Genomic DNA, 14,681 nt, shown 5'->3' on the forward strand with positions numbered 1-14,681 from the left:
TTTAATTGGTAAAATTGAAAGCTTTAATCTTGTGTTCATCATGCACTTGATCAACATATCTTTTTTGCTTCTTCTATGATGATGCAACCGGTGGATCGGTTTGGAGTACTACCATTTAGTGCTTGTACCGTCGCCAAGCAGTTTGATTCCGGCTAAATACAGCCCTTATAAACTCAGAGGGTTTTGCGGATGCCCATTAGGGCTGCTAGACATTCAGCTTCTTCAGCTGAGTAGCACAGGCGGTCACTAGACCAACCTAAAAAGATAACTTCACCCAAGTGATTTCTAGCAATAAAGCCCAGGCCAGCATGTCGTTTGTTAGGATAGAAACCAGCATTGGTGTTGAGTTTTATCCCTCCCGAGGGAGCGTCCAAGAATCAATTTTTTAGACATATTTTTGGCCATCCACAATCCACCGGCTCAGAGTGACAAGGATAAAAAAAACATCCATTCTTTTGATAAAGAAAGTTTTATTATTTTTAAGCGTATTAAATAAAGTTGATACAAATACCCATGTGTCGCGGCATGCAACACTATGGTACATACAATCATAAAAACGCCCGTGCTTATATAAGTTCGTACGTGCATCTTGTTGCGAGATGTGTATGCATGTGAAGCAGCAGTATGCTGGTTTCAGACGTAGCACTCGTATAGCTTGATGTCCATCTTGAGGCGGAAGTAGACGGTACCCTCGGCGGCGTTGAGGCTTAGCGTGGCGATGCCGCGCGACATGAAGAAGTCGCCGGTGCCGCCGACGACGGAGATGTCCCTCGTCTTCTCGTACATGAGGTCGGCTCCCATGAGGTTGAGGGTGCCCGTGTACGCCGTGGAGTTGAAGACGAGGGAGAAGGCCAGCCACGCGTTGTACTCCTCCTTCTTGTCGTAGAAATAGAAGCCCTGCGCGCGCGCCACCGGCTCCGACGACAGCGCCTGCTCCTCCGTGACCAGGTCGTCGAACACCACGAGCAGGCCGAAGAAGGTGCCGTTCGCCCAGTGCGACGTGCTCAGCGCCGCCGCCGGCTTCGTCACCGCCGCCGACGTCGCGTTGGCGGTGTTGTTGCCGGTGTAGAGGATATCGTGGTAGTAGACCGTCATCTTCTTGCACGGCTCGTCCTCGCTGCTGGAGACGAGCCGCCTCCTGCCGCCGTGGGCGACTCCGGCGAGCAATACCAGCATGATAGCCGCAGCAACGACGACCATGCTGCTGAGCTGCTTGGAAGATGGCTTAATAGTGTGGCCCTGCATTGTTAAATCGATCGATCAATATAATGCAACGACTCTTTATTTTGGTCGATAAGAGCTAGCTAGTAGCTGCTGGCTGGAGAGCTGCTACAGGTTGAGCAGCTAGCTCGATCTTGTGTTCTCGCTGACTTAGAGTATGTGTCGCCTATGCCTATTTATAGAAGAGAATGGGGAGCAGTACAGCTGATGTGAAATTTGTCCGAAGTTTTTTTTGGATGAAGCATTGAGGGGAAGGGTTGGGACATGGATGGATGCAACATGAAAGTCATAGTTATTGACGAAAATATGCACGGTTGGTGCCGTGACATCGCTGTTTGATTTGGTGTGCTTTGCGTGTATATGCGTGTTAGGCGAATCTCGGTGTCATGCGTGCGCATTTCTGAATTACTGTAGCTTGGCGTCGTACCAACAGCAGGTTTATATACAGTGGCAATCGATCAGTTCATTTGTTTAGACTCAAGTGGCAGTTTTAATTCCAATCGCTGATGACGAGCTTGGTTGGTGTGTGTGCTCGATACGGCTCCGATCCCCATCCCCTGGTCGATCCGCTCCATGGTGTCAGGCCATCGTCGAGCTCGGCCCCGATGGCGCCATCGCGTTCCGGTGATGGGACGTGTGTTGCTTAGGGTTGCGGATCCGAAGAGTAATTTTTAGCCACGATCGCATAGGGTTTAGGATGCTAATTAAAAAATTAAATATGAGCTAACTATAAAATTTGTAAAACTAGGAGTAAAAATGAAGATTAATTTACTAGACGAATTGTTAAGCTTATTAATCTATTATTATTGTATGTTTACTGAAGTACAATATTGCCAAATGATAAATTAATCAGATTTAATAGAATCATCTAGCGAATTAATTTTTATTTATACAATTAATTTTATAATTAGTCTATATTTTATTCAAACGTCTGATCTGCCGGAAAAAAAAAATTTAGTCCGGGATCAAAACGGCCCCGAAGTCTGGTTGCGTGAGGGCGACGACCATGGATGGACACCACTCCAGGAGGCGCGTGCAGCGAAAGCGCAGCGCGGATGAGAGAGAAAAGGCCACTGCACGCGGGCCGGCGCAAATCGGGCGGATCGCCGCGGGCTGGTGGGATGGGCCGTGCGACGGCGCGTGTGATAAGCCCAAAAATGTGGGTGGCCGGCGTGGCCCGTTGCTCTCTCTCCCCCTCCTTTTTTTTTGAACTTTCTCTCCCTCTTTTTTGACGGGAACTACGGCGTCTCTCTCTCTCTCTCTCGCCCCCACCCGGCAGGGAAGCGCGCGTCGCTTTCCGCCCGCGTCGGCGCTGCCATGTGAATGAAGATTGCGGTGGAGTGGAGCTGTGGTGGGACACGCCACAGCATAGCATGGCCGGCCGGCCGGTTTCGCCGCCGCTGCAGCAGCAGCGCATTAGCTCGTGCGCAGCCGCATCAATCAGAGCGCTGAGCGCGTGCTTCACGCGCGCCACGAGACCCGCGCGCGCGCGCGCGCTTTTCTACCCGAGCATCGACCCTCACCGCGCGCCGGAGTCGTGTCGCGCGGCCTCGCCTCGTGGTGGGGAAGCACATGCCGGACGTACCCAGCTACACGTACAGGCCGGGGCAATGTAAGACGTGATGCCGCTGCAGTACGCTCGTGCTCGGTACTGACGACACCGCCGTTGAACACCCCCCCCCCGGGGGCTCCGGCCCGGGACACCGACGGAGGACGCCCGCAGGGAGTACGCGCGTGTTCTGGCCTCGCTCCCCCGGCCGTCGCGTCGGCGCGCCACGGGCCTATCGGGCGCTGGCCGTCGATCAGCTGCCTCAGCAAGCCACTCCGGTTTTAATTTAAACGGCGACGATCGCCCGTGCGGCTATGCAGATGAGGAGTCCTCTATCTAACGTATACGCGGCGCGGGGATCCAGGAAAGGAGAAGCCGGCACGGCAGCACACGCTGTCGCGCGCGTTCCAGGGCCGAGGTGCCGGCGCCGCTACGTGTCCGCGGGAGCAGCTGCCACGCACGCACCATATCATTCATAATCACGCCACCAAACGTATCACCAGTGCATCCGGTGGCCGACTTGCTGCGCTGCTGCTGCCCGAATCTCCGGAGAAACCCGCGCCAACGGCCGGGGGACGCGTCGCCGCTGCGAGTCGCGACGCGGCCGGTCGCTCCGGCTCCGCAGTCAGGGCGCGCGGGCGCGGAGGAGGCCCTCCACCACCACTCCCGGCTTGCGGCTTCCGCTGCCGGTCACCGCGAACCAACCAATGCAAGTGACCAACCGGCCAACCACCAGTCCGTACACCGCGCCGGGGGGGGGGGGGGGGCTGGGGTGGGGTCACGAGCTCGCGACGACTCGTCCCACTCCCACCGCATGCGCGCGCGGGGGGTGAACACAATAATGCGCGGGGTCGACGCCGACGGCCGGACGGATGGCGACCGGCATGGCCGCCACCGCGACGCGTGAATTGAAGCCGCTACGGATACGGATCGCTCTCCGGCCGCTGTCGGCCCACACCACGCACGCACGCGGCGGCGAGATTCGATCGAACGCACGGATAGATGGACCTCTTGCGCACACGCAGCGCCTCGAGCTAGCACGAGCCACGCACTCCCCTGCTCCTCTCTCTCGTCTCTACCATGTGCAGCTAGCGGTTGATTGCTTCCCCTTCCAGCTGCCTGGTTCTGCGGTGCTGGGGAGAAGAGCTAACTGACGATGGCAGTCTGGAACTCGGGAGAAGATCAGACCAGAGCAGCTACGTGCATCGAGAGGTCGTTTGCGTTGCGGAGACGAGTGGTTGCCAAGTAGCTACCAGCACGTAAATGTTTGCACCCTCTATAAATCATCCGGGTTGCACGTAGTATTTACTGCGGACATCGAAAGATACTAGTCAGAGCCTCTTGGCCAGGTCGGCAGCATGTAATAACACAAACGGCCTCTCACGTTTTTGCAGGTCAAGAACCCCTTGGTCGAGAACAAAACGCATAAGAGCTCTCACATCATCACAACTGAGCGAGCCCAAAACCGTCACAGTATATTCCACGGCCAATTTGACAAGTCACAAGAACTGCCCGGTGACAGCAACACGACAAATCTATGATTCGTCTCGTGTCATTGACATGTGGATCTTAGTCCATTCCGTATGCGAGTCAGATCAGCCACCATCCACGACTCAATTACGTAAATCCTTACAAATTAACGCATAAGCAACTATACGTATCCGATACTGATATCAATTTTATCCGTAGCAACGCACGGACATATTTGCCTAATAAACATATATATTCAACAGTCTTATAGAATGGAGTGAAAAATCAAACTCCAACTTTTTTCTTATCCACATCTTTACGCTTGCAAACATATAAAAAACAATCAAACAAAAACAAAGAGTGATACTATCTTCCTAAATTATATTAATATCGACAGCATACCTGGAAAATTTCCAGTAATTTTAACCAGTTTAATGTTGAGTGGTATAGTTATTAGGGCTTGTTCGATTATCTCCGATCCTCAAGGATTTGATTCCCCAGTTCCTTCTGATCCTCTTAAATCCACGCCGAACCGAGCAAGCCCTTGAGAGGACTAGGATTATGATTCAAATGATTTTTTTTTTTTGTTTAGGCGCATGGATGACAACGCCAGACACGTGACCACTTGGATCTAATAGTCTTACAACTTGAAGAGCAGATTGACTAGTTGTTGCGATGATAAGTTCAATATGGAGACTTAACTCCAAAAATAATATTTGATCTGCAGAAGAAGAGAGCACTAGTTAGAAACAGTGCACGAACGCATGCATAATGGTTAGTTTGCACTGTGGATCGCGAAAGGTGGTACGACCGACTCCAACAGCCTAGTCAAATCTACTCTCCATATTCTTATTTAATTATCCATTTAGCCAAAATTTTCTCTACATATTTAGGTACACTCCAATTAATTAGCCAAATCTCACTCTTCGTATATTTTTCTTTCCCTTTACCCTTATCTATTCGGCAGCAGCAAGACACCCTCGGCAACACGCGGCGGGCAGAGGAGCTCCCGCGACGGGCGGCAGGCCGCCGGGGGTCGTCGCGGCGGAGGTGAGGTGGAAGGGGCCCAGGGCATCGCGCGCAGCGCGCGGGCGCGCGCGGCAGGGCCGATGGCAAGTCGAGTATGTTAGGGATTTTTGCCGAGGGAAGGAGGGGGATGACGAGCCGGATAGCTAAGCGAGCGGGATGCAGAGACCGTTGGATTGTGTTTTTTGCGCCGTTTCGCTATATTTGCCGATCAAATTTATTTTACATAGGCTCTTAGAGTTGCTCTAATATCTCATGGGGCAAAAAAACAAATAAAACACACAAAATATTGGCCCCTCACATTTCAGCCGGTCAAATAAGCCTATATAAAACACAAATATTTCTCACATCACTGTTAACTAGTAAGCCAAAAAACAATCAATAATCTATGGTACACAATATTCTACTGGGGGAGAGATCCCACGAGATACAGCGCAAGGTGGTGAAAGCAACTCAGCAAACAATGAGCAACCGGCAGTCTTATACAATAATGGAGTCTTGAAAGATCAAACCCTAGCTCCTCTTATCCACATCCTCGCACTATCTTGGAGACTGACCGATCCACGTCTCCACACCAGCGAAATCAAACCAACTTATACACACGAATTAACTCTTATAAAAAAAACTACACAAACTAACATAAAAAAAGATTATATCTCCCCCAAATCATGAACAGAACACCATCAAACTGACACTCATGATCTGGAGCAGTTTCCTCATAAAATAAAATAAAAGGGAAAAGTACGAAATAAATAAAATAAAATACTAGTAGACGCACGCTAAAATAGTGAGAGGCGGGGCCCGGTCGCCGTCCCCTACCCGGCGGACACACACCGGGGCCTCGCCAATCGCCATCCATCAACCGGTATAAACCCGCTCGGCTCGACGCCGCAAGCTTCCCTCCGCATCCCAGCCAGAGCTAGCTCACCAAGTCCCCCTCCCCACCTAACGTTACACCGGCCGGTCAGCCTCTGGTCCACCGCGCGCCTGGCCGCCTGCGAGCTCGACGTCTCGACGATTCCACTTGCCGAGGCCCGGGCGCCGCAGAGCCTCAAGTTCACCGCGCGCGCGAGAGAGCGTTTTCGAGCCTTGGCTAGCTCTTCCACCCGCCGAGAGCCGTGCGTTCGTGCTTACGGCGGCGGGCGAGCGCCACCGCGGGGGCGCGACGGCGGGCGGCGGAGGAATGCGGATGGGGAAGTACGAGATGGGGCGGACGCTGGGGGAGGGCCACTTCGGCAAGGTGAGGCTGGCGCGGCACGCCGAGACGGGCCGCGCTTTCGCCATCAAGATCCTCGACCGCCAGCGCATCCTCGCTATGAAGATCGACGAGCAGGTGCGTGTCCATCTTGATTCATTCTGATCGATGGCGATCGATTTCCTCTTGCTCATCCAAGTTCGATTGTTGTGGTGCTGATGGGATGGCCGGCGCAGATAAAGAGGGAGATCGCCACGCTGAAGCTGCTCAAGCACCCCAACGTCGTCCGGCTGTACGAGGTGAACGAAACTCCCTCACATCCTCCTCTCCCCTCTCCAAATCCTCCGTCACTTTCTCCCTCGAATTCATGCCCGTTTCATGATTCCATGCTGCTCTTTTCCGTTCCTGCTGAATTGGATAAAGAAATGTTCTTGGAAGAGGACGAAGGGGATGGGTAGTTTGGGCAATTAATTTGCGTGCGCGGCTGATGGCAAGCAAGCAGCTGCCGTGCCGTTGAACTTGTACGAGTTGCGTGTGGACCTCGAGGCTGCGGCCAAACATAGAAAAATCAGGCCGCAGCTCAGTTGTCTACTCTTCTTTCAATTTTTGCCCAAAAAAATAAGCAGAGAACCTTCTTTGAATAAGTTTAGTCTCCATAGATTTAGCATTAAAAATTGTGCCCCTTTTCAGTTCCCTTTCCTTGACTTGGACACCCATGCAAAACAAAGAAACAAATGGACGCCGGACGCCCGAAAGGACCTGCCTAAGTACAAAATTTCCACCCACCTGACCGGCTGACCCAATCACCCAACCCAGTTAAACCCAACTGCCCAGCACAGACTCCCCTCCTGTTGCATTCCAAGAATGGTTTCTGTCCTCGTGCCTCTTATTTTTATTTCATTTCAATTCATTTTATTTCCCCGGGTCTATTTCCAGTTGGTGCAGAGCAGAATTATAGCCGTATAATAATTCAAGAAAAAGAGCCCGCAACGAAAACAAACCTCCGGGATGTCACGTCTCGGATCCTCCAAATCTGCTGACGGCGATGAGATCATCGTGTGAGGACTGTCTACACCCGGGGGTCACGTGAGATCCCAGCCGTCAGACCTGATGATCCGATGGCGTCTGCTGCTCCCAGGACGCCACACCGATGAACGAGATTGCGACGGAGTTGTCTTGTCCTGACTCCTGAGGGCTGAGGCTTGCCTGGTTACCTCTAGGAAATCCGGAAGCCACCGAGTGGATAAAATGGCTTTTCGATTGTAGAGGTGGCGTGCACGGTCCCAATAATTGGATGCACTGCGTCATCCAGTACTCATCCTCTCTGCATTTCTTCAGGCAGCTTTCGGTCCTGCAAGGCAAAAGAAAGGCTGCACAGCATGAGCCCACTGTTTCACATATGCATCTTCAAGGATTATGGTCCCACATCGCTAGGAATTTCATTCAATAATGCATAGGTGAAGTGTCAATCAGAGAAGCAAATGAATGTGTTCGGTTCACTGACTGATTTCATTTGTGGGTGGTGTCCACGTCAGGCTTTGCTTCCTGCCGGCTTTGGTAATTGCCTGCAGACTAATGTGACTTGGCCGATATTTTAGATAGACGAAGCCCCAAAGCTATGTAGGCTAGGAAAAGCTGTTCTAAGTAAATCCATTGTTATATAAGGGGGAAAGGGTAGATAAGAGCATGCTTTATTGACAAGGATTACACCGAATAGTGGTCTATGCTAAAAATGGCACATAGACTAAAGTATAAAGTCGTGGGAGAATATAGAACTGATCCATTCGTTTCAGAAATGGACTAAACCTTTATTTAACCTTTTTCTCGTGCAGGTTTCAGCAAGTAAAACAAAAATATACATGGTCCTTGAGTATGTAAATGGAGGAGAACTATTTGACAAAATCGTAAGGATTCTACCCCTTAACTGTAAACTAGTTACACCACATGCTTTGTGAACCAATGAAGTAAATTCTTCAATAGCAAAGGGTTTCTGATGTAGGAGTATATCGAACTCAATCTTTGATACATGCAGGCATTAAAGGGTAAGCTGACAGAGAAGGAAGCGAGAAAACTATTCCAGCAGCTAATGGATGCCATAGGCTATTGCCACGAGAGGGGGGTTTATCATAGGGACCTCAAGGTAATCACTAGCCTAGCTTTTGAGACTTCACATTTTCTGGTACCATGCAATGATGGAAATGGTAAACAGATTACATCAGTGACCCTTTCTTCTGAACCTTTTGCAGCCAGAAAATGTCCTTGTTGATGCAAAAGGAAACATAAAGGTTTCTGATTTCGGACTAAGTGCACTTCCACAAAATCAAAGGGTACAGCATTGTCTTGGACGTCAATTCAATCTGAATCATTTTGTTTGTGCCTAAAATGATGGCCCTTTTTCCAGAAAGATGGTTTGTTGCATACTACATGTGGCAGCCCTAACTACATAGCCCCTGAGGTAAGAATTAAGCACTCTTTGTTCTGGTGTTGAGCCTACTAGGATGCATGGTTCCATCATTACTATCTACTTCAGTTCTGCTTGGTGCACATGGAAGAGGGAATCACTGACGTTATATTTTTAGGTCCTGATGAACAAAGGTTATGATGGCTCGATGTCTGACATATGGTCCTGTGGTTGTATTCTATACGTAATGCTCACAGGGAATCTTCCATTTGATGACCAAAATGTGGTTGTCCTTTACCAGAAGGTATAAAGCAAGGAAGCATTACAGGAAAATGTTTGGCTAATTTCATTTGATGCAGCCATATCTCAGTGTGATATTTATTTGTTCTCAGATTCTGAAGGGGAATGCTCACATTCCAAAATGGCTCTCACAAGGTGCCCAAGATATACTGCGGAAAATTCTGGATCCTAACCCTATTACCCGCATAGACTTGGATGGAATAAGGGAACACGATTGGTTCAAGCAAGGTTATGCTCCTGTTGTGCCATTTAATGATGATGAAGATATCAGTATGTCTGAAGGCAGTCTAAATATGACTGAGGTAACCTATGTGAGACGTACTTACATTTTATAATAGCATGGTTTTAGGCTTTTAGCAGAATGGTAAAGTCTGAAATATGTCTGTGTTTCTGAAGCATAATGGCATTCAAGACAACATAGCAATCAACCAAATCAATGCTTTCCAGCTCATTGGGATGTCCTCCTGCCTTGATTTATCTGGATTTTTTGAGAAAGAGGTTAGTTCAAACATTTGTTTCAATTAATTATTTTAGTGTGTTCTAATTTCCTCACATGTACTAGATACCTAATTTAAACTAAGTCCAAGACCAACATACAAAGCAAGTTCTAAGTTGGAAGAGTCCCAATTGAGATGGTAAAATGCTAATAAAATGCATGGAAAAAATAGCATTCAGGAACCAGAAATTGACAAAGCCTACCTTCCCTTAGTTGTCTACGTGTCTTTGTTGGGCATTGATACTGTTAAAACTCTAGTGATGTAGATGTTTTTCATTGTTGTTATGATCTTCCTCTAAAGTCAGGCATGTGGCTTGCACTGCAGGATGCTTCGGAAAGGAAAATCAGATTTGCATCAAATCATTCCCCAGCTTATTTATTTGTGAAGATTGAGAGCATTGTCAGAAGAATGGGGTTCCAAGTACATAAGAGCAATGGCAAGGTAAGTGATCTCCTATCGTGTCTATGGACTTCAGGCTCTATGTGTTCAGAATCAGGATGTTGAAAATCGTATATCATGTCATGCAGCTAAAAGTGATCCAAGATTGCAAGGGACCAGCAAATTCCAGAGGGCTAGAATCATTATTAGTTTCTGCGGAGGTATTTATAGTACATAACAGATTCATAGTTTAGAAATAAATTAATGCAGATTCATAATGTGTTCCTATTAGAAATTTCTTGTTTCTTGTTTATGATATTTATACTTGACCTTCCTGTTCTGAACATTTTGGTATTATGATTCCAGGTGTTTGAGATAAATGAATCTCTTTATGTTGTCGAGCTAAAGAAGTCATCTGGAGACTGCTCCCTGTACAGAAAGGTATTGCTCCCTCCCTTGATGATTCTGTACTTGAAAGGCTTGGTTTTGTCCCTGGCCATTTGATTTTTAGCAAATATTTGATTTATTGTGTCTGTCATCTTGTTTCAATGATGCAGTTGTGTGAGACGCTTTCAGAGGACTTGGGTATATGCAAAAGCCAGCAACTTCTGAAGCAAGATTCTATCAAACAAGAAATAGGTAGATATAATAGTAGCTTCTAACAAAAAGCCCTTACTAACTAGGCTATAGACAGAAACTAACACAAACAATATACTGAATTTTAAACAGTATATTGGCCATGCACCTATTACAAATGTGCTCTCTTACGCCTTTTTTCATGAATCTAGCCTTAAGAGGCTTAGATTACTACAAATTGGCAACTGACATGCATGGAACTTCTCCTAAGGAATAATATGATGTAATTATGTAAACAAGTAAACTATACATATAAGAGTTTCAGAGTTACCTGGTCTCTGTTTCTCTTACATATTGATAACGGAATGTAAGATTCTTTGCTTCTGAAGCCCCTGACGACTTTCATGACTAAAGAAAGAGAGTATGATATGTTGTTCTTTGAATGAAATCCTTTCAGATGCGTGTTCAACTAAAGGAACACCTCTCAAGCTCATGAATAACAACTCCTTTGGTACAAGTTTGCAACTTCACCAGTAGTCCTTGCATGAGCATTGTCCTTCACTGAAATGGTGGAAACGGTTACGGTCTCTAATGATCAACTTGCGATCGTATACCAAGGAAATAAGCTTAATAGCTGAATGGCAGTCTTCACAAGCTCTAAGATTCTTTGTTATTCGGAGAGTTGACCTTGCAGGGGTGGTTAGCAGACCAAAAGCAATGGCCAGCTTCTCACTATGTTCAGCCAATGCACGCTCCTTAGATTGCTCATCAATGTCTTGCAACACTAAGCCTGTCATTGGCTTATATCCAGCTTGTCTTAAGCGATCCATCATCTCCTCCAATATTTCGTAGATCTCCTTGGACCTTGGATGTGATCTATCACCAGAAACAAACTCATGAATTGTGTTCTGCCACTCAATTGAGCTTCTTCCAGGAATTCTCTGAATGTTCTCCCTTCTAAGCATCGTCCTCATCTCTGCAACACCTTCCCATGAATTTGCTTGTGCATATATGTTTGACAGTAAGACGTAGTGCCCATCGGCATGAGGATCCAATACTCGCAGTTTAGCCATAGCTTCCTCTGCAACTTCTACATTCTTATAGATGCGGCAAGCCCCAAGAAGTGCCCTCCATATTACTGCATCTGGCTCAAATGGCATGTCCCTGATGAGCTGCCTTGCCTCCTCAATATGACCTGATCTCCCCAAAAGATTGACCATGCATCCAAAGTGCTCAACTTTTGGTGCTACACCATGCACTACACTCATTGAGCTGAAATACTTCTTGCCATCACTCACGAGACCAAGATGAGTGCAGGCTATAAGAACTCCAATGAAGGTAATATCATTTGGTTGCAGTCCTTGTGATATCATCCTTGAGAACAAGCTGAGAGCATCATGTCCAAGCCCGTGATTGGCCAACCCGATGATCATCGAGCTCCAAGTCAGCACATCCTTTGCTGGCATAGAGTGGAACACTCTCAGTGAATTCTCGATGTCACCGCACTTGGCATACATGTCGATCAGAGCAGTTCCAAGCTTGACATCCACCTCGATCCCGTTGCTCTCCACAAACTGATGCACCTCTGCACCAACGGCCAGCGCCCCCATGTCGCCGCATGCCGAGAGCACGCTCACCATGGTGATGCGGTCTGGGGAGACATAGGCTGCGCGCATCTCTTGCCACAGCTCCAACGCCTCCTTGGACCGCCGGCCTTTGGCGTATGCTGACATCATCGAGCTCCAGGAGAAGTCGTCTCTGTCCTCCATCCCATCGAATATCTCCCTTGCCATGGAGACCTCCCCCTTCACCGCGTACCCGTGGATCATCGTGTTCCATGAGACCAAGTCTCTGTCTCGCATTCCGTCGAACACCTTTCTCGCCTCCGCAACCTCACCGCGCGCAACGTAGGCCGCGAGCATGACGTTGGTGAGGAACACGTCCCGGCGTGGCGCCTCGTCGAACGCGGCGCGCGCGAGGTCCGCGCGACCAGCCTTGGCGTAGGCCTCTACGAGCGCAGTGCGCACGAAGAGGTCAGCAGCTGCGAAGCCGGACTTGAGCGCGCACGCGTGGAGGGACGCGGCGCCGAGGCCGCGGCCAAGCGTGGAGAGCACGGAGCCAGAGACAGCGGCGGTGGCCTGCAGCGCGATTGAGAGGGAGAAGGAGTTGCCGAGCAAGCGAGGCGCCCGCGGCAGCAGCGAGCGGAGTAGGAGGAGGGCTTGCAGCGGGAGGCACGCGCGGAGGTAGCCGCGCATCGCAGTGGTGACAAGGAGCGCGTCCGGGGACGCCGACTTGACGAGGCGCGCGGCTAGATGCTCCGGCCGCGCCGCCGCCGCTGCGCCGCGCCGCGCGCGCATCGCGCGAGAGCCGAGAGAGCTCGCGTCGCGAGGCGTTCGATGTTTGCTGCGGCGGGAGAACGGGAACCGCCCGCGCTTGCTGGCTTCCTGCTATTCTCACAGTTATTATTACAGGGAGAGTTCTGGCCGTCTGATCGGCCCGCGAGAGATCCGACGGCTGCTGAGATGCCACCGAAGCGTCCGGGGGCAGCAAAGCACGTCGAGCGGCTCTCGCCGCCCGATTCGTGCGCGACTCGCGAGCCTTCTCCACCGACCTGACACCGACCGGGCAGCGCCTCGCCGCCGCCCTTGCCGGCGCAGGAGACGGTGTCGGCGCGGCACGATGAGGAGCAGCGAGGCCATGGAGCTCCTGGGCTTCCCTCCCTACTCCCGGCCGTCCCCTTCCGAGGTCCGCCCTTGATTCCCATGTCTCTCGCTGTTACCCCGCGAATGCGATTTAGCACTGATCTGCTCCTGGTTTCCCTAGTCGTTGCTCCGCAGCGCCGATTTCTGAGCTAATTCTGGTATATCCTGGTCAAAACGGGCAAAGGTTGAGGAGATTTTGCCTGTACGCTTCCGATTATTTGTTTCTATACACTCTTCGTCCTTCTGATGCAGGTAAAGGCTGCGTATAGAAGAATGGTCATGGAGTCTCATCCCGATCGTGTCCCAACGCATCTGAAATCTCAGGCTGAGTCAAAATTCAAGGAGGTAAGGTAAAGTTTTAGCTAAGAGTTTTATATCCCATGTATGTTCGTCAATTTTGCTTGCTATTGCTCATCGTGGAATCCGTGTACAGAGACTGAAATTGTTAGGTTCTTTCTCATCTGCACTTATATTTTGGGCATTATATAGTGAGCATAGATGTCAACTTCTTTAAACTGACCAACACAAGGCATTTCTGATCAGAGATGAGAAGTAATCCAATAATCCATGTTGATATTTCCACATAAATATTAAGTATATTGCACAAGCACTGTAATCCAATTCCTGGCTTTTACTTTTTCCTCCCCTGTAATTACAAAACTTGTGCTTGTAATTTTGCAGGTAGCCGAAGCATATTCTTGTCTGAAGGATGGTATGTTCTTACTCAGATAATCACTACTTGCTTTGAAAAAACTGCTAGAAGCAGTAAGTTGCTTATTGTGGTATGACTGATGAGTTGTATCTCATTCTCATCCATCGTTTGCAGGAAGAAGATCAGGGAGTAGGATGGAAGGTAAACTTGATTGCATGATGAAAGTTATTCACACAACATCTATAGCTAATGAGTTCTCTTACCCGGAGCAGCAAAGCTAATGAGATATATCATTCACACAGTACATGTTATGCCGTCTGGTGTTCCGTCTGGATACGGAAGATCAAATAAAGCACTGGTTAAAGCCCCATTTATACTCATAATGTTTGCGGCAGTTTCTTTTGGTGCCTTTAGCGCCTCAAGGTAACCCACACCTAGTCTTTTCTATTTTGTTCTTATTTTTTAACACGTTATTTTTTTTTACCCAATTGATGAAATCATTTTGGATTTGTGAAGAGCATATCAACGGCAAAAGGAACTCTGTTCCTCTCAGAACCCCTTTCTACCATAGTGGAAGACCATTGTACTGTGTCCATATTCATAGGCGAGAAGAGTGTCTTGTTACATTGTACAGATGTAAAACAATCCACCCTGAATAAAAGCACAGTTTGGTGATTTGTGACTTTGTTCCAGAGCATGTAAAATCATTTGGTG

The 14,681-nt window shown here is 48.9% G+C and overlaps 4 protein-coding genes across 7 annotated transcripts; 2 read left to right on the plus strand and 2 right to left on the minus strand.

Annotated features, from left to right (window-relative positions):
* Nucleotides 1-491: 491 nt before the first annotated feature.
* LOC112880140 (dirigent protein 5-like) lies at nt 492-1,352 on the minus strand. Its single transcript, XM_025944634.1, has one exon. It carries the CDS (start codon nt 1,243-1,245, stop codon nt 634-636), a length of 612 nt encoding a protein of 203 aa, XP_025800419.1. The 5' UTR covers nt 1,246-1,352; the 3' UTR covers nt 492-633.
* Nucleotides 1,353-6,121: 4,769 nt separating this feature from the next.
* Nucleotides 6,122-10,950, plus strand: LOC112880138 (CBL-interacting protein kinase 21-like). The gene is made up of 13 exons (XM_025944632.1): nt 6,122-6,599; nt 6,698-6,760; nt 8,294-8,365; nt 8,494-8,601; nt 8,708-8,788; nt 8,863-8,916; nt 9,041-9,166; nt 9,255-9,464; nt 9,559-9,660; nt 9,984-10,100; nt 10,187-10,258; nt 10,404-10,478; nt 10,595-10,950. Exons 1-13 carry the CDS (start codon nt 6,450-6,452, stop codon nt 10,697-10,699), a joined length of 1,335 nt encoding a protein of 444 aa, XP_025800417.1. The 5' UTR covers nt 6,122-6,449; the 3' UTR covers nt 10,700-10,950.
* On the minus strand, nt 7,162-13,220 carry LOC112880137 (pentatricopeptide repeat-containing protein At5g48910-like). Of its 4 annotated transcripts, none has more exons than XR_003226240.1 (3): nt 9,489-9,587; nt 7,966-8,096; nt 7,162-7,812 (listed from the first exon to the last, which is right to left on the minus strand). XR_003226240.1 is itself a non-coding variant. In XM_025944629.1 (3 exons), the coding sequence occupies exon 1, from the start codon at nt 12,968-12,970 to the stop codon at nt 11,141-11,143; it is 1,830 nt and encodes a 609-aa protein (XP_025800414.1). In that variant the 5' UTR covers nt 12,971-13,220; the 3' UTR covers nt 7,162-7,812; nt 7,966-8,096; nt 10,945-11,140. The 4 variants fall into 4 exon arrangements, 3 of the variants coding, with proteins under 3 accessions (XP_025800414.1, XP_025800413.1, XP_025800415.1); XM_025944629.1 differs by lacking the exon at nt 9,489-9,587 and adding an exon at nt 10,945-13,220; XM_025944628.1 differs by lacking the exons at nt 7,966-8,096; nt 9,489-9,587 and adding an exon at nt 10,945-13,220.
* Nucleotides 13,221-13,292: 72 nt separating this feature from the next.
* On the plus strand, nt 13,293-14,653 carry LOC112880141 (chaperone protein DnaJ). The gene is made up of 6 exons (XM_025944635.1): nt 13,293-13,358; nt 13,568-13,660; nt 13,997-14,027; nt 14,142-14,168; nt 14,270-14,390; nt 14,484-14,653. Exons 1-6 carry the CDS (start codon nt 13,293-13,295, stop codon nt 14,536-14,538), a joined length of 393 nt encoding a protein of 130 aa, XP_025800420.1. The 3' UTR covers nt 14,539-14,653.
* The last annotated feature ends 28 nt before the right edge of the window (nt 14,654-14,681 follow it).

This window comes from Panicum hallii, chromosome 2 (genome assembly GCF_002211085.1).
Source record: "Panicum hallii strain FIL2 chromosome 2, PHallii_v3.1, whole genome shotgun sequence".
In the NCBI taxonomy this organism is placed as follows: domain Eukaryota; kingdom Viridiplantae; phylum Streptophyta; class Magnoliopsida; order Poales; family Poaceae; genus Panicum; species Panicum hallii.

What these genes read in the sequence shown, in the direction of transcription:
- LOC112880140 (XM_025944634.1), bottom strand. Translation starts at nt 1,245, where the DNA reads ATGCAGGGCCACACTATTAAGCCATCTTCCAAGCAGCTCAGCAGCATG.
- LOC112880137 (XM_025944628.1), bottom strand. Translation starts at nt 12,970, where the DNA reads ATGCGCGCGCGGCGCGGCGCAGCGGCGGCGGCGCGGCCGGAGCATCTA.
- LOC112880138 (XM_025944632.1), top strand. Translation starts at nt 6,450, where the DNA reads ATGCGGATGGGGAAGTACGAGATGGGGCGGACGCTGGGGGAGGGCCAC. An exon ending in CTATGAAGATCGACGAGCAG is followed by an intron (nt 6,600 to 6,697) that starts GTGCGTGTCCAT and finishes TGGCCGGCGCAG; the next exon opens with ATAAAGAGGGAGATCGCCAC. An exon ending in CTAACTACATAGCCCCTGAG is followed by an intron (nt 8,917 to 9,040) that starts GTAAGAATTAAG and finishes TTATATTTTTAG; the next exon opens with GTCCTGATGAACAAAGGTTA.
- LOC112880141 (XM_025944635.1), top strand. Translation starts at nt 13,293, where the DNA reads ATGAGGAGCAGCGAGGCCATGGAGCTCCTGGGCTTCCCTCCCTACTCC. An exon ending in ATCAGGGAGTAGGATGGAAG is followed by an intron (nt 14,169 to 14,269) that starts GTAAACTTGATT and finishes TCATTCACACAG; the next exon opens with TACATGTTATGCCGTCTGGT. An exon ending in GGTGCCTTTAGCGCCTCAAG is followed by an intron (nt 14,391 to 14,483) that starts GTAACCCACACC and finishes GGATTTGTGAAG; the next exon opens with AGCATATCAACGGCAAAAGG.